The 19,124-nt window shown below is 37.7% G+C and overlaps 1 protein-coding gene across 1 annotated transcript in view; it reads left to right on the plus strand.

Moving 5' to 3' along the window:
- LOC134658382 (uncharacterized) overlaps positions 1 to 12,239 on the plus strand; it is a 45,342-nt gene extending 33,103 nt beyond the window's left edge. The window contains exons 2-14 of the mRNA XM_063514060.1: positions 2,980 to 3,086; positions 3,732 to 3,874; positions 4,230 to 4,368; positions 4,991 to 5,104; positions 6,026 to 6,077; positions 6,395 to 6,546; positions 7,265 to 7,359; positions 8,435 to 8,583; positions 9,535 to 9,650; positions 10,172 to 10,299; positions 11,017 to 11,175; positions 11,446 to 11,661; positions 12,061 to 12,239. Coding sequence (XP_063370130.1) covers positions 2,996 to 3,086; positions 3,732 to 3,874; positions 4,230 to 4,368; positions 4,991 to 5,104; positions 6,026 to 6,077; positions 6,395 to 6,546; positions 7,265 to 7,359; positions 8,435 to 8,583; positions 9,535 to 9,650; positions 10,172 to 10,299; positions 11,017 to 11,175; positions 11,446 to 11,661; positions 12,061 to 12,213 — 1,707 coding nt within the window. The 5' untranslated portion in view covers positions 2,980 to 2,995 and the 3' untranslated portion in view covers positions 12,214 to 12,239. The remainder of the gene's footprint in view (positions 1 to 2,979; positions 3,087 to 3,731; positions 3,875 to 4,229; positions 4,369 to 4,990; positions 5,105 to 6,025; positions 6,078 to 6,394; positions 6,547 to 7,264; positions 7,360 to 8,434; positions 8,584 to 9,534; positions 9,651 to 10,171; positions 10,300 to 11,016; positions 11,176 to 11,445; positions 11,662 to 12,060) is intronic.
- Positions 12,240 to 19,124: the final 6,885 nt, after the last annotated feature.

Consider the following 19,124-nt stretch of genomic DNA (forward strand, 5'->3'; position numbering starts at 1 on the left):
TTTTTCACCAAAATTGGGCTGTTCGGTAAGTCTTACCTCCTACGCTACGTCTCTATCCAAATATAACGGTGCTGTATTGGAAAAATCTTTTGGATAAATTCTCAATTTTTCATTATCATGTCAATGTTCTCTGTTTTGGAAGTCGGTTAAATATGCAACACAACTGCGTACATCAAAATCGGCCCGGTAGTTTTTAATGATACCGTGGAAAAATGTATATATGTATGTCACTTTATTGCACATAAAACAGATAAAACAAGATAAAAATAAAATATGTACCTACAAAGGAGACTTATCCCTAAAAGGGATTTCTTCCAGCTAACCTTTGAGAAAATTCGAAAAATCATAATGTCAATAATACTTCGAATTGTACATATATTTATCTCTACTATCTTTTCTCTGCAACTTCGTCTGTGTGGGCTCATGATGATGATTGATTTAAACTATCCCATATCCTTTCTCGGGACTCAAAATATCTCCATACCAAATTTCATCTAAATAAATTCAGCTGTTTGAACGTGAAGCGGTAACAGACAGAAAGAGTTTGCATTATAATAGGTATTATACTTTCATCGATTGTAAGAAGATTCTAACGATGCGGAACTGAATGAGGATGCGTTGTTTTATTATAAAATCCCTATAGCCATGTATCCTCTCTATCTCCATCAACAGATCCTCATATTAGTATGTATTCTTCTAAGTCGTACACTCTTGTCAGAGTGGTCGTGGCTGTTTTGGATGACGCCCATAATGGCTGGTCAATAGTAGGATGTACCTATAGGGTTTTGTAAAACTATTAGAAGGTCGCGAATATTAATAGCGCGTTGTTTTATCCTTCATCTTATTGTCTCGTTTATGTATGCTTTATGGGTCTTTCTTCTTCTTCCATCTACTAAGTTCTATTGATGGTGTCTGTACAACACGTTACCAGTGGAAGGGCTCAAGAGAGCGCGGCCCACGCCGGCTTAGTTTCACCACCAAATACGGCGTAGGCCGGCCCTTGTGCTCAGAGTAGCCGCTTGTACGCGGTTATTCAATTACATTAGACGGTAATTACATTATTTATTATCTTGTCCTTAATTATGCTATATCAATAGTAGGTAAGTATACCTAGTCCGTCTCAGCTTTGCACCAACTTAGAACTTAGAACACATCAGTAAGGCAGTGCCGATCATTATTTAACGTCATGTGTTCATAGGAATTTGATATTAACATTAATCTAACCTTATCACACTTCGTCATTGCAAATGCCATGCAGAGTTAACTTGGTCCGACTCTACTTAGAGTATAGTCACAAGTGTCACAACTCTAATAAGTAACATTCTCTAATCTAACCGAATCTACATATAACTATATCTAAATGTAGAATCGTAAGAGCAAGTTAGGTAAATTATTTACAGGTACATACGTACCTCTATCATTTATATTAATGTTAAACACACATGTATAGAATTACCCCAAATAACTTCAAACTAGAGATTAATAAATGTATTTTTATAAGACATAGTTCGCGTTCTAAATACATGATCGCAAAACTTTATGTTATGAAAATACGGCCAGCGCTATTTAAGGAATCATCTACACGCTTATATGTATTCTATTTCTATAAACATAAGGTTGTTATTGCTACAGCCCGGTATCATTTAATAGCGGGTCTTTCATTGTCTAACCAGACGTTTGGGGCCCGTATTCTATTTAGTATTGTACATTTGTAACATGTGCCTTTATATTTTTACAGTCGCCATCAGATACAATATCGGAGCGGCCGAGGTGCTCAAAGATATCTGAACATGCACTCTAACGCCTTGACAATACAGGTGTGTGGTCCGTTCAGATATTTGTCAGCACCTTGGCCGCTTTACCTGATCATAAGTGGACCGTATATCATTGCATTAAGGTTTATGAATTGCCAGTTAACGTGTGGACGGTGGTGATTATGCCACCTACTATGAGTTTTATGGACATCGGATCGGATGTAGTGTAGTTAATCTTATAAGTTTGAAAAACTACCCAATAGATGTCGTTATATATGAGGTCTACCCTACGGAAAGCAAAATCCTTTAAAATCTTTTTTTCTAAATTTAACATTATTATGGTATAATTCTAAATTATGGTAAGGTAAGTATAATAAAATAACCATTTTGAATACGGTACCTAAACAATTAAATTATATTTTAAAAATTGCTTGGCTGTTACGGGCTTATTCATTACGGGAAATAATACATTATTTCGGTACCTTATACTGTTCCAAGTACTGTACTGTGTTATTATCATTAAATTTTATTGCTTCGTGTAAGTGTGCGCACAGCCTCAAATTACCCATAGGTGTGAAAGAACAACGGTGGCAGTTACGCAATGCTCACACACACGTAAAAGTCGTACACACAGGGCAACAATGCACACAAAACATGTGAATGAGACGAGCACGATTCAATCGCAATTTACATAAATTTGGATACGGCATTGGATACTTAGCGCAATCTGTTATAGGTTTATAGATCGTCAATAGTTTGTTAAGTGTTGCGAGATACTAAATATTGTCTTTAAGAACTTAAATAATTAGCTCCAAAGAATTTTTATTTTCCGATATTCCGAGTTATACTTATAGCTAGTATTTATGATCTTGATTGCACCTGTAATCCTAACTCGACTGCCATAGATTTGGCTTAATAATAAGCATATCCAAGACGCAGGTGCTAAAACAACCAGCTCGCAATTACGAAGCGGATACTACCAATCTAACTATAGAAGTAGGGAACCCCCTATCAGAAACCGTCAACCACCACCACCACTTTGTGGGTAGAAGGTTTGAGATCACATCAATGTACCATATTCTGACAAATAAATATATTTTATTTCATTTCATTTTTTAGTGTTCTATTACCCGTATCTTGTTTTCAACCTTCCATGTAGAAAATCACAAAAACCCGAAGAACGACAGCCTTATAAAGTATTAACGACCTGTTTGTTTATTTCCAGGTAAAGTGGCGGCAAGATGACGACGAAATCGTACAGCAAGCACAAGGAGTTCAAAGAGTTCTCCAGCAGCAGCCGCGGCAATGCGCCCTTCGCGGGGGAACAATTCGGTCAGTTGGGTTTAGGATGACTCACGACAGATCGGTCCGGGTCCGGTATATACTTCAGTCTTCTATAAAAAACATCACGTAATCACCGGTCGGAAGCCTCGGCACGGACCCGGGAATATAAGGCTGGATGGCTCACGCTAGAAACTGTTCTACACAGAACAGAGCTGTGTTGTAGAACAAGTTTCTAGCGTGAGTCATCCTTTTTATATTCCCTAAACCTTGTCCTATTAGCCCTATTATATACCAATCTCGGTAAATAATCTTTGTCGATCACAGTCAGTCGTGAATTATCAGTTAAGGATAACCGATCCTTCTAAAGTTCTCAGTGAAGTTGGTGAAGTATAATAATTCTCTACTTGTATCAGAACGCCATCTTTTGGACTATCCGTTTACTAAAATAAGCGATTTATTTAGTTGACTTCACGCTTACAACGCCATCTATCGAGCAGTTGGTTATGTAATTTTGGAACCATTTACATAGAGTAATATAAGTTCCCATGAATAATTAGAAAAAGCGTAATAAACTTCTTTCGCAAATAAAATGCCTTTCACCCTCTGGACCTCCTCCTTCGTAGGCAATCACTACAACGCTAGGAGGCCGTCAAATTATAAGTAGTATTGAAGAATATTGACTATTTTTCGCAGACATGCTGAAATCCGAACTGATCCCGGCGAACAGCAAGCTCAACAACGTCGGCAATGGCGGTCACCGCGAGTACCAGTACGAGTACCGTGAGGAGAAGCTGCCGCACGGGAAGTACGACCGCAAGGACCTGCACACCGTCGAGGTGAGACACCTCTCCTTTCAAAGCCATGAGTACGCCATCTACATGGCTCGAGAAAAGGCGATGAAAGTGGGAATTATCTCTCTCTCTTAACCATTATTTTTTAATCGAAACTTTATATTTTTGTTACATAAAAATTCAACAATATCAGCCGAAAGACTGGCCCTTCCTCAAGGATTCGGTCGTGCGGATCCGGACTGTTCCCTGCGATTATGAATAAATATATCGTCGGTACTTTTTGAGGTGTCTCTCGCTGCGCCCTCCATCCCGCAATCACTGCTACATCATCCCAGCTGTTATCAATTCTATGATACATACCTACTTATTTCACTAATCATATTTAATATTTACATTCCAGGAGTACACAGTACCCCCAAAAACGCTGCCGAAGTCCGAAGCCAGCTCGTACTTCTACGAGCGCGAGGAACGCGACCTGCCTGCCATCACCGCAGGCACCAGGACCTACAACTACGAATCCAACATCAGTTCCACGCCAGGTAAGGTTTCTTATGTTCGAACTTGCTAGTATTTCCCATGTTCCCCTTTTCCTATGTTTTTAAAAGCATTGTGGAGGGTCGCAAGATTTATGATGAGAGGAGCCAAAAACGACGACAAGGCGTTTCAGTTCCGCAAACTTCACTTATCAAGCCTGTAACGTCGGTCTCGCATCGGTCTATTCAGACACCAAAAACGGTGTCTCTCCAGTGTTACACCATAAATCGTCTGCAATAGACGATAAGGCCCTGATGATGATGGTATTTTTCTATTGTTAATGTTTAATGTTCTAACTTCTAATCAGGGAGACTTGATGTAGTACTTACAAGAAAAAATACCTACCTATGACATTCACGGATCTGGTTAACGCTACAAGAGATGAGGAAGGGTTTTCTTATCATTCGACGAGTGCACATATGCACAAGGAAGGCAGACATCAGACTGACGGCGTCTTGTTGTGAAGCCAGAAAAACCTGAAATGAACAACTCTTTAAAAAAAAGAAATATACTAACTCACATTTTGTAATTTTTGTAGTTTTGTGAAGTGAATTTGAAATTACCGAGCCCCATTTTACCTTCATGATCAACTGAATTCACATTTAATAAATGATAATTTTCGTGCAGGTTACTCGAAGGTGAAGAGCAGCAAGGTGACCAAAGACCTGTCGCACAACGTGGAAGAACTGGACTCGCTCCTCGACGACCTGCAGAAGGACCAGGAGCGACAGCTGTATAAGAGTAAGTACTATAGTTAGCAGTGGCGACGCGTCCATAAAAGCCGATTCCCACCGGCTTGCCTGTTTTTGTAGAGTAGAGTTCTAAAGGAAATATGTAAGCCAAATTAGCCCCGGCTTGCCTATGGATATGTTTGACGTGCCGCCAAAAGTAAGTACTATAGTTAGAGTCAGTCTAACCCTTATATGCCACAACGATATGCCAGGACCAAACGCTAACATACTTCGGACACCTCTTACGTCGCGCGGATAGCCTGGAAAGAGTAATGACGGGCAAAATTGAAGGCACTACGAGTACGAGACCTCAGGGCCTTCTACCAGATGGTGTGCTCAATTTTCGGCACATACTTATGCAATTAAAACTGCACGAGGCCATGCACTTGGCGGGGAACAGCACCCTATAGAGGAACCTGGTCTTCAACAGAAAGACATGATGTCACGATCCTCAGTATTGAGGGACCGACTAAAGAAGAAGAACCCTTATATGCCCATTGGGTCGTTTTCGACCCACAGAATAAAATTCACTCCTACACATTAAAATTAGGAGAGAGAGGCGGTAACGTCAAGGAGTTTAGACCAACAACTAGTTCTAGGTATATACCTATATATATGGGCTAAGCTAACTTTGCACTGTCTTGGCAGCGACAAAGTGTGACCTTAGATAAGTCCTTTATAAACTTTTATAAACGTTGTTTTTGGTGACTTTATAAAAGTTTACCGTTAGGTTTACATGACTTTGACTTAGGGTCAGTCTCAGTCAACTAGGAATTTGTCGAACGAACGTTACGTTTAATATTTTTGAGAATTTAGCAGCTGACTTTTGGTTTTACTTTGTTCAAAATTTAAGCCCAAGACCAAGCCATGAAATAATTTCATTATGCAGGGTATCTTAGTAACGTTAATAATTATTTATTTTGTTTCGCAGGTGGCTACGCATCTGACACAGCTGAAAGCACATCATTCGACTATAAGCGAGGGTAATTTGATATTTTTAATTACAAGTAGTACAAATATACTTATTTACAGATCTCTTGACTGAATAAAGAGAATGCCTTAAAGTTGACTTTGACAATGACACCTTCATTTCGTAGATTACGCGCTAGATGGCGCTGTTATATGTTTCTTCAAATATTTTTGTGCACGCCAGATGGCGCGCTTCTGCTTAGTAATTTAAAGTTCTTTGATATACCTTGTGACATTATTAATGTCTAATTGTATGTCTGGTTTACAAATCTGATTGAGGCATAACTAATTGCTGTTTCACATAATTTCACAAATGTTTTCTCATTTCCAGCACGCCAGTGAAGGCTCCGTCCAGTGGCTACTCAACCCTCAAGCGTGAGGAGCAGCGCGTGGAGTCATCCTCGTGGGGATCCAGCCCCCCTCCCCCCACCACCACCCGCGCGGCGGAGATCAGGCAGGAGATGTACCGGGAGGAGAAAACAGGTGGGGTAGTGTGGCAGGGTCGCCATGTGATGTGTTGGAAAAACAATTGGATTCGATTCGAATATATGTATGGTTTACCGGTTTGTTTACAATGATTATCATTGAGGTATATACAAGAGACGACATCTCGAACAAAATGTTTCCGCACCTCAGAGAAGTGCATGCACCTCTTTGCTTTTAGTACATCACCGACCACTGACGAGATGCCACACGTGTACAGAAAATTTAAAAAAAAATGAAAAAATGCCTTCGTGCGTGTTAAAAAGTTGCAACAATAGCACAGGAAAATATAATAAAAGGGATGGAATAACATTTCACCGGTAAGCAATGGAATAACTGTTGATTTACTATTATTTAGTTTTCAAAGTAAATGTTTGGTCGTAGAAAAAATATTGTATGTAACGTTTTTTAACTGAGTCAAAAAATACTCGTGGCGTCTTTATTAACAATTTTCGGCTTCGCATGCATGCATGCACTTCTCTGAGGTGCGAAAACATTTTGTTCGAGATGTCGTCTCTTGTATATACCTCTCCTCCTCCTCCATGGTAGGATATATGGTATCCTGGGAAAATTTCATAGCACATCTCTGGTTTTATTACTTGGAATACGTATATAGGATGCGTTTGGGAGTGCATTTAACACTGCCTAGGTTTATGTGGCCTTCTGTCTAAGTTTTTAGTTCCAAATTTCCAATGTAGGTACATTTATGTTTCCACAGAGTCCCGTGTGGTGCCGCAGGTGGTGCCCGCGCCGGCGCCGGCGCAGATTCAGGCCTGCACGCACTGCCACCACCAGACCAGCTCCACAGGCACTGTAAGTTTATACATACCCTCTTATTCATAAACTTTACAAGCCTCAACTAGATAATTTATGTTTTATCCCTTTCTTACCAATACATACCATCGCCCAAATCTAATATTTAGTTAATTTCATTTTTATGTAGGTATATTGTTTTTCTTTGTATCTTTATATTTTGTAGTTTCACAGTGCCTTGGTTTTATACTGTAATGCTGTGTTACTTATTTGATCAATAAATAAATAAATATATTACTTAAGTCAAAATGACAGCAGCTGCCCCAACCCTAGAGAATAAAATGTCTAACTATAGGGTATTTGACAGTATTTAATAGTAGTTTATGCAACAGTGATATAATAAGGGTTCTTAAAATTCAAGGGTCGAAGTTACAAAACGAGACGTAGTCGAGTTTTGTAAAAAAAGACCCGAGAATTTTAAGAACCAATTATGAGCTGTTGCATACATTACTTTTTCTATGACAGCTGCAGCAAAAAAAAAAAAAAAATAGTTATTATTAAAAAAAAGAGTTATTATTAAAAAAAAGAGTTATTATTTAAAAAAAATTGAGTTATTATTTAAAAAAAAAAGAGTTATTATTTAAAAAAAAAAAGAGTTATTATTGTAAATGAAAACATACCTCTTTCAATCAAGATGATCGGAACTTGTATCTTTAAAAAAATAAAGCAGTTGTATTATACTCATAAGATGACTGCTAGCAGTCATCTTATGAGCCTATAGACAAAGCATTCAAATGACATTGCTTTAGATATCACTGTCAGTCATTTAATTGACACATTTAAGTGCTGGAGTAGAAAAAATAAATTATTTTACACCATGCATGAAATAAAAAGCACCAGAAGATTAATAGAGAAACGTGGACAGCAGTTATTTTTAGGCACAATTTCTATTTTAAAACCCGTATAAAGAGTAGGTAATGTGATTGTGAAGTCACATGCTCGGGTTTCATATAAATTCCATAGTAGCAAAATAGTTTTGACAGTTCGAAAAAAGAAACTGATTTGACTAGTAGTCAAATACCCTATTGTATGATACTTTGTGTTCACACTTAAAGATGTCAATGTGATATTGCAGCTGTCCCGCTCCAGCACGCCCATGAATAAAGTGACGACAACAGTGAAGACCTACACGTACGAGGTGCCCGCCGACCAGGACCCCGCCACCGTGCCCATCCCCACCCACGATTCTCACACTTATGTCAGCGACACTGAAAATATCCGCACGTGAGTATAGTATACAGTGTGTAAATCCAATACGGGCGAATATTTAAACGGTGGTTAGCATAGGACCTAAAAAGTATATTGAAATAGATTTTACTTAGAAATGCATTGAAAATTTTAACCATACAAAATAATTCGGCCCGCAATGTAATATTACTGAATCGCGATTAGAAAGGGATTGAGATAGCTGTCAATCCATATTGATTTTGACGTAAGTGTATGGAAATCTGTTATTTCTAATCCCTTTCTGATCGCGGCATGATAATACACCACACACGTTACGGGATACGAGCTTTTTAAAGTAACTGTCAACGCTTGTTGGCAGTTACTATGAAAAGCTCGTATCTCGTAATGTCATTATCATCTTCTGTTTCTTAATGTTTACAGTACATTGCTGCTCGGTACATGTGGAAAAAATTAATCACGGGGTCGTAATTAAGTGTAACTTAAAAAACATCTTAATTAATGATAAGACGGGTAAATTCTATATCTGGTTTAATTTATTGCCCGTATTTGACTTACACACTGTATACTACATTAATACACTACACCCATTTATATATTAGCACTGATAGATGGCGGAGGTGGCGGCAGCATCAAAACAAAATAGCATGACCTGGAAAACCCCTTCGTAAAAAAATTAATAAAACCATAATGTTTGTATAATATTGGCGTTTGTAACTAAACACCTCTAAAATATGAGCATACAAAACTTTATTTCTTTAAGCACGACAATGTCCTGAATAAAACTCTGAGCGACGCGCCATCTATTGTAACAAGGGGAAACTATTTTTCCTACTCTTTACATTAGATGTCGCTTGTGTTCAATTTTATATATTTTTGCAATCTTTTCGGCTTGTACTGTATTGCCTCGGTTATCCTTCCTGAACGGTTAAATATACCTAGATCAACAAAACTATGACGGAACGGAATGAAAATATCGATTGTTTGCAGATTGAGCCGAACGACTGCCGGTGCCCCGGTGGCGCCACCTCCCGGCGGCTGCCAGTACTGCCAGCACTGCAACACTAGCACCAGAGTGCGTCGCGACCAATATTCCGCCACTGACGGTATGTCGTAAAGTTAAGAAGTACATGTGTCTACATGCGCAATGCGCATATAAGGCCCGGGCATACAAATAATGTTCTTAAGTAGCTTATGTCTTCACCTGCTTCAGTTACTGGCACTGTGTAGAAGTGTATGCGAGTAACTGGTGCGAGTAGCTTGAATATAAGATACTAGTACATATCCTGCTTGAATTAAGTTTAAATACTTACTCCATAAAGTTCGTATATGTATAACAACAACACAACCGTTACAAGCACCTGTTAGGCGCAGGTCATTAAAGGAAACGCCTATATTTCCACTTCCATATGTGCCAAAGGTTACCGTTAAACTAACTTGAGAATTTTGTTACTCTACCTACATATCTAAATGTACGGTATGTATCGTACAGCACCGTGTGCGAGTACCATAAGTATATTAACTCTGATTTTAGAAATAGGTACACCAGTTCTGTGGGACAAAGCTGAATTGGTAAAATGTCTTTCGTTATATTTCTTAATAAATGAAATAATGTTGATTGTTTCAGTATCTGAGCACACGACGGAACGCATGGTGTACCCGTCTCCAGCCAACGAAGTGAAGCTACTTCCGTCCAATCCCCCCGCTCCCGTCGCCACTCATCTGACGCCGGAGCGCAATGGACACGGCCCTTATGTAAGTACAGTCAGCAGCAGAAGTTGCTAAGCGAGCGAGGTGTTCGAAATTAACTTGACATGCTCTTATTCTCTTAAGAATAAAGTCGCGTCAAGATCATTTTGAACACCTGGCCCGCTTAGCAACTTCTGCTGCTGACTGTACTGCGTTTTGTATATTTGTGTTTTATTACTATGACAGACACAGGTTATACACAACCATCTTGCTTTTGGACTAAAATGATTGTTCGGCTTGAAACTCGTCCGCTATACACAAAACTTCTGTTTCTAGAGTCTGTTCGGAAAGAGAAGAGTCGTGGAATGTATTGGGCCCCATACATTCACAACTCTTCTCTTTCCGCACAGACCAAAGTGTAAAGTAAGTAGCACAGACTCTTATCGAGGTGTCATTTGGAATCTCGGATTTCATTTGGAATCTAGCCTCATTTTATCGAATTGAATTACAGAAAATATTTTTTAAGACTATTTAGACTACCAATTCTAGATAGTAGGGTTTCTTCTATTTACGTTTTATTCAAATTCTTACTGTGAATGTGAATGTTTCGGCTGTGCTTGGACCTACCAAGGTTTTCTCAACTTTGGGGTACTTCAAAAAACATGTGCACAGGTTTTCAAAGGATTGGCAATGAAATGCATCCTCTTTCTAAACTAAAAGGTTTTTACCGACTTTGTATGAAAATTGTGTTAGAAGTAAAATATAAATTATTCTTTCTTCTAGGGTCCATCGACATACAAGTACAGCGAGACGACGTACTCGCGGCACGACACGACGGAGCGCGCGACCCCCTCCCCCTTCCCGCGCCCCTCCACGCCCTCCCAGCGGGACCAGCAGCCCCCCAAGCGACTGGACGACCTGCTGGCTGACTTCCCTGAAGCGGTAACCATTTTTGTTTTAAGTACTTTATGAGTATCCGGACACGGTAAAATATCCGGACTACATTTTATGTGTATAGCTAAGGTGCAGTAAATTTCTAAATAGTTGGAAAACTTTTCGCTAAAACTTCTGGGGAAAATCACAGGGTCAAACTAGACAAATTACAAAATATTTTCGTGTTTAAAATTTCGCCATTGGAAACTATCCGTCGATACATCAGTATCACTAAAATAACCCAAATGATTGTAATAATTTTTGAATTTCTTTTCCCAGAGATTCCCAGTCTCGCAGCCCGACGGTGTGGTGCGTCGTAAAGTCGAAGTCTCCCATGAATCCCGCCAGGCCTCCTCCCCGCCTCCTACACCTACTGCGAAGGCCCCAGCGGTGGGCAGCAAGAACGTCGCCGGCCCAGCCGTGTACTACCCACCTGGACACACGCCGTTCGCTAAAAAGGATGCTCCTATTGCGTATACGGCTGGTGGAAGCGCTGTAAGTACAATACCTAATAAGTAGTTACTTTACCTTATTTTAAAAATGACAAACAAAAATGAATAGGACAAAAAGTTACCGGCATTGCTTCTAAAAGGAAAAATCAAACACAAAAAAGTACGAGTGAGGCACACATTTGAAGCTGGAGATTAGATTGGCTGTGTTTTCTCTTAATTATCTTCCCATATTATAGTCAAGTTGCTGTTTTTAGATTGTAATGTCAACACCTCCTTACAGTTTTGATTTGACGGTAAATGGTACCTAATGAACAATTAAAGTCACTTAAGGCTTATTGAGCTTCAACTTATCCTAGATATTTGATTATATCGACAAAACTTGACACCCAGTTAATTCTTTGTCGGTAGTAAGAAATTTATCAAATGCTTTTATTGCTAACAGTCAGCGGCTCAAGGCGGCGGCGCGTACGCGTCCGGCCGCGGTATGTACGAGTACGAGAGCGGCGCGCGCAGCAAGGAGAAGCACTCCGAGAAGAAGACCGCCGTGCCCATCTGTCTGCCGCTATGCTGCGCCATGCCGTGCGTCATCATGTAAACTAGGCTTAGATAATGTAGATGGTATCGAGATTCCAAATGAAAATATCCTATAGTTGCCCACAAATCAGAATTTGGAAAGGCAAATGCAATTTCAATTTGTCAAAATACAATGAAATTGAAGGCCCTTTTTATATGACTCTAAACGACTAGAATTTTGAAGGTGCTTCCAGATTCCAGACAATCGTGAAGTTAGACGATTTAGAGACCTCTTCTACTATATTAATAATTGTTAGGTATGGTTAATTTTCACATTTAGTATTTTGCATGTCAGTTTGACCTTAAATATTACTTTGTGAAAAACGAGTTGAACGATGTCGTTTGGAATCTTGATGTCATTTGGAATCTTGAATACCATTTGGAATCTTAAGTACCTACGTAAATGTATACTGTACATGTCGTCGACATTTTGAAGAATTTAATGGGGTATATTTTTGATGCCAAATGTCAGCAAGTTAATTTTGTGGACATTGATAAGAATTGTTGTTGTATGAAAGTTGTACCTATGTAATTGACTACATAGTTTGTAAGTTCTAAAATATGACTTGCCGAAGTATTTAATGGAAATAACTAAATATTAATTAAATCTCTTAACTGCCATTGACTTTTAAAGTTTCCCAAAAAGGTGCTAAATTTTTTAAATGTCATTTTATATCGTAATTTAAATGTATAATATTAATTAAGTCTGTATACTTCTCGAGGAGATAGTATATAAGAACTTGCAGGTTTAGTCAGCAATCTCTATACTTAAAAAAATTAACTTGCAAGTAACATAAATAACATGGAATCTCAAGTCGATTTTTATATGAAATAAAATATTTAATCTAAACTCGAAACAATGCGACTAACAAAGTGCCATTACTGATATTTTAAATATAACTGTCAATTACAAATGTTGTATAAATGAAGTGTAATTTTATTATTAATAAAATTTATTAACGAATTTATTTTTCTTACTATACTCACAAACCATTTAAAATCATTTTAAGGCAGCTACTGCTGGTTACTAGGTACATAAGGTAAAGTTCCCTTTATTGCACACCTCGAAAATTACCAGTTTCAGGGAAAAACGCTAATGTTTTTACTACAAAATCGTTCCAAAGACTGCTACAGTCGCCATCAGATATATCGGAGCGGCTAAGGCGCTCACAAATATCTGAACACGCCTCTATTGTCAGAGTGCGTGTTCAGATATTGTGAACACTTTGGCCGCTCCGATATCTGATGGCTCCTGTACAATAACTCTAAAACCATAAACTTCTAAAATAGCACAAACGTAGCGTTAACACCGATTAACAAAGTTGCTTGAACCTATTTATAAAACAAGCGACCTACCTAGTTTTGACTGGTTTAGACTTTAAAATACGTGAGTGACCCGTTTTTAATATATTTAATATACCTAGTTTTGGTTTATGTTTTAGGATTTGAAACCAGAACAAATAAATTGAGGTCGGTGTGCTATTCCAGTCTGCAGTTAGCTTGACCCGACTCTAACGACTCACGAACCGATTATTGAATCAACAATGGCGTCGGCAACTGTCAAAGGTTTGCATAGATGGCGCCATCATAGCTTGCCCCTTTTTCTATGAGATTTGGCTTTACCTTTGGCGTTGAACCTACGGTGTGGATATATCGGTCATTGGCGTCCAAAAGTTTAATAAGCAAGTCTTGATTCGTGGGCAGCTAGAGGTTTTAACTTTCAAAAAGACTGAAAATAAAACACTGTCTCGTAATAAAAACACATATATTTTGCTTTTGTATTTTACCAAATTCTCGGAGCTCGTCCAGCAAGGCATTCCGCGGATTCTATACAAGTCCCGCGCGCGGCGGCGCCCGCTCTAAGGCGGCCACATTGGATGCGGACTCGCACGCCGCTCCGGTGTGCGGGCGAGACATCGCATAGCGCTGTCACGCTCGTACACTGGAGCAATGTGCGAATTCGCATCAGCATGATAACCGCGTAAGGCCAATATTACGCAAGGCGCAGTGAATCTGTCGTACAATAATCTTACCAATAACAACACTTAAATGACAATTTGTGACCTTATTTCATCGCAATAAGGTTTAAGACTGGCGATCAACTGTGTACACGATAGTACCGTCAGAAGAAGTTGCTAAGCGGGCCAGGTGTTCAAAATGATTTTGACGCAACTTTATTGTTAAGAGAATAAGGGTCGGTGGCACTAAACTGTTCGTCTTCATTAAGAGCCCATCAACGTGCACACTAGCGCCACTGCTAAATAATCGTGATTATTTTAAATTTAATTTAAAAAAGGGGGCGGCTACGTACTGTATGTTGTATTGAAGTACCTTTTGAATACATCAAACTAGTTTCTATGTTGCTGGATTCGTCAATCTATGGACTAAAAACAAAAACGGCCGTTTTAACTTTGGACGCATAGATTGACGAATCCAGCAACATAGAAACTAGTTTGATGCATTCAAAAGGTACTTTAATACAAATTACAGTACGTAGCGGCCCCTTTTTTTAAATATATTTCGAAAAATTTAATTAATCACGATTATTTAGCAGTGGCGCTAGTGTGCACGTTGATGGGCTCTTAAAGACTTAGCAATATTTTATTGTATGGAGAGTTTCATAGTAAACCGCCGCGTCGTGCCGCGGGACGTTGATCAGTCCGTCAAGTACGGATGGTGCAACTGGCTAATTTTAAACACCTCGCTCGCTTAGCAGCTTCTGCTGTTGACTGTACCGACAGTACACGCAGTGGCTAAGCGGCTGAGGTATTCAAACTTTATTATCAACTAGCGACCCGCCCCGGCTTCGCACGGGTTAACAAATTATACATAAACCTTCCTCTTGAATCACTCTATCTATTAAAAAAACCGGATCAAAATCCGTTGCGTAGTTTTAAAGATCTAAGCATACAGACAGACAGACAGCGGGAAGCGACTTTGTTTTATACTATGTAGTGATAGTGATTATCATATGTCAATTGTCATGTTAAAGATCTCGCCCGCGTAGCTACTTCTAATTCTAACTGAACAAACAGCAACACTCTTAACTGTCCATCGATGGACCTTATGCCTTTTGTAATAAGGTTTACGAACAGTCAGTTAACAGTGTACGCGATGGTAGGTGAAATTTTACGAAAATATAACTATTTAGAGAAAATAACGTTAAATTCAAAATAAAAGAGTAAGAATAAAACAGTTTAAAATAATAAACAAACACGTATTCAATATGTACAAATATAACAACTAATTTGGCTTTTTATTGTGTACAGTTCAATCCGATAATAATACTGTACGTATTTATAGCAATTGAGCAAACGGATTGACTGTACAACCTTTTTTCATAGTTTGATTTGTTAAAAATTAACAAAAACACGAATAACAAGTGGTTTTGTATAATTGACTGATTTTTATCATACAAACACTAAATAATAGACAGATTATTTGATAGATGACAGATAATCATCCCAGTACATTTTTTAAACGTAGAAACCTAAAAAGTACTGAGCTTACTGTCATTTCTATCAAGTAGGAAAAAAACGTAACATAAGGTTCAAAACATAATATTTTAACATCGCAGTTCAATGGGAATAATCAAAATATTAAAATAAGATAATCATCTCTAAACTGCGATCGATTTAATGTAACGACAGAAAATTTCCACTTAAAATGATTTCGGAAACCTTTGGATTACTGTGATAGTTAGACTTACTTATATCGACAAGGATATGAACCGTGATTACCTTTTGTATTGTTTTCGAGCTCCCGATATTTCGACGCAGTTACATTGCACCTTGGTCTGGTCTTGGTAACTGATATTACCCGTGAACAAGATGCATGTAACTGCGTCGAAATATCGGGAGCTCGAAAACAATACAAAAGGTAATCACGGTTCATATCCCGGTCGATATAAGTCTAGTGAAACTAACCGTGAATCATTCAAAACTGTTACTGTGATAGTTTCCAAGAAGATTTAACAGCCCATCAACGTGCACACTAGCGCCACTGCTAAATAATCGTGATTATTTAAATTTAACGAAAGATATTAAAAAAGGAGGCCGCTACGTACTGTATCTAATATTAAAGTACCCTTTGAATATAACAAACTAGTTTTTCTGTTGCTGTATTCGTAAATCTATGCGTCCAAAGTTAAAACAACCGTTTTTGTTTTGAGTTCATAGATCGGCGAATCCAGGAACATAAAAACTAGTTTGATGTATTCAAAAGGTACTTTAATATAAGATACAGTACGTAGCGGCCCCCTTTCTTAAAATATATTTCGTTAAATTTAAATAATCACGATTATTTAGCAGTGGCGCTAGTGTGCACATTGATGAGCTCTTAAAATCTTCGAAATTTTTGAATGACAATACAAAAAACCAATTGACAGACACTGTCATGACAGATTCACTGAGCCGCGCGCGCCCGCAGGCGGCAGCGGGACCCGCTACCACCCCGGGACCCCACACTTACACACTAATTTACGACCCATATACCTTACCAAAGTAAGGACGCGTAGGAAGAAGAAATTGGTACATTGACCCGTCATTTCGTATCTCTGTAGGGTATTTAACTACTAGTCAAATTAGTTTCTTTTTTCGAACTGTCATAACGATTTTGCTACTACGGAATCTATAATATCCTCCTAAGACCCAGAAGCATTTGTTTTGTTTTTGAATTTGGAACCCTTAGTTACTCAATGAAAGTTCAAAATATTTTTTGGAATATGTACAAAAATTTGTATGCGGGGACTTAGGAGGATAAGAAACACTAGCATGTGACGTCACAATCAAATAACCTACTCTTTATAGTTTTATACGGGTTTTAAAATAGAAATTGTGTCTAAAAATAACTGCTGTCTACGTTTCTCTATTCTACGTCTATGTCTACGGATCTGTCGAAGATTTTAAAGAACTGACAAAGGACGCGAGTGTATATCTGCAAAGCTGTAAATTTTAATTTGATGTAATCATTATTGTAAAAACCAGTGTGTAAACGCCATACGATAAATAAATAAATATTAATCTTTTGGTGCTCTATTTCATGCAAGGTGTAAAATAATTTATTTTAAATACTGTCATATACCCAATTGCATGCTCATATCGCTGTCCCGCTCGCACAGTCGCATGTACCGCCGGCATCATGAGCGGGACAGCAATTACGCGCGCGAGAGAGACAGGAACATGCGGGTCAATGTACGGAATTCTTCATGTTTAGCGTCCTTACTTTACAACTGAAACATTATCTGTTAGAATAAGAGGTGTATATCTTCTTATTCTGTCAGATAGTCCTAATTGTACATACAGGTGGTAAATAAGTGTTATACCAACTCGTTGGCAGTTGCAACATTACTGATACATTCTTGGACTTAGATAGTATGAGTATACACTTAAAATGATAGTTTTAGGAACGAAAGACTTCCCTCTTCAATAATAGATCTTAGAATAAATTCAAGGCACTAATATAAATGCGATTGTTAGGTTTGTAACAAACTTATATACGTATGTTAAACGCATATTTGCTTTTTAGGGTAATGGATAAAATAAATGGATTATAGTATTATGTGTCTGTCGGGCTAGCACATGATCGGCGCGACAGTATCTCGCGGCAGGATAGACTACCCGTCCCTGTTTTATTAAAATAGAAAAAGACGGGTAGTCTATGCGCGACATACTGTCGCGCAAATCATGTGCTAGGAGGCCTACTGAAACTATGTAATATATGAAAGACTAGATTTTTCTGCGGAGTGTATTAAAAAAAAGAATATAAAAAAATAATTAAATACTAATAATAAGTGAATTATGGGACACTATGAGCCCTGTCATAATGACAATAACATGTTTAATATGAATTGTACAATTGACAATATCCATAATAGTCCCATCATTAATTTGACAGTTTTTCATGTTTTTTGCCATAAAATGTGACATAGGGCTTTTACGACAAATATCCGTCTCTAACGTTTGGACTAGTAAGATAGAGACGGAAACTAAATGTGGAAAGGTGGAAGACTAAAATAAAGTATTAATTACAAAAGTAAATGTGTCAGTAATGTCACAAATAGCTAGTCAAATACTATCAGTGAAAATAACAGCACTTAAATTCTTGCAATACCACATGTTGAATTATAAAATGATTTTTGAACACATTGGTTAACTCGGACATTTTTCATGATGCATAAACACCAAATTATCATTTCTATTGTACTTATAACATAGGTAATATACACGTCATATATTATTACTTACACAACCACATAATATTAGTATAAAAAATCTGTAATAACCGTTATTTCCCTGATAGTACATGGCCAGTAATATGTTAACCAATTTCATTCACTTGAGATACTTAAAAGATAATTGCTTAATAAACAATTACAAATCGTACAGTGGTCTTCTATTATTTAACTTAATTTATCATTAAAAATCAAAAACTTCCAATTATTAATAGAAAAGTATGAATTGCAGCGGAAGTATAATTTTTAACAAGAAATTTAGTTCAATAATTTCTTTGATAATCCTAGTTATAACTCTGTTTGATATTTAGAATGGTTGATATAGCAATATATATGTATAATATACAATTGGAACTCCTATTATTATTAATTACCTAATTTTTTCTCTTTATAAATCACATTCGGTAACAATATAACTCAATACGAAACAGTCTGGGAGATTTTTGTCTTATTTGGGAATTTGTTTCTGTACAAATATTTGGTGGATCAATAGTTTTGGAAGCAGTCATCTTTCTTCAGCCTTAAACTTGACGGGTCAGCTAACAATACAAGGCTTTTTTAATAGACAAATCAATATAAATAAATCAACAGAAATTAATTAATAGGATGTTCAGGATGATTAAGCACTTTCGACAATATGTCTTCATTAATAATTGCAAAAAAAAGGTTAGCCACTTTATAACCTTTGATAAGTGACATAT

This window comes from Cydia amplana, chromosome 22 (assembly GCF_948474715.1).
Source record: "Cydia amplana chromosome 22, ilCydAmpl1.1, whole genome shotgun sequence".
Taxonomy (NCBI): Eukaryota; Metazoa; Arthropoda; class Insecta; order Lepidoptera; family Tortricidae; genus Cydia; species Cydia amplana.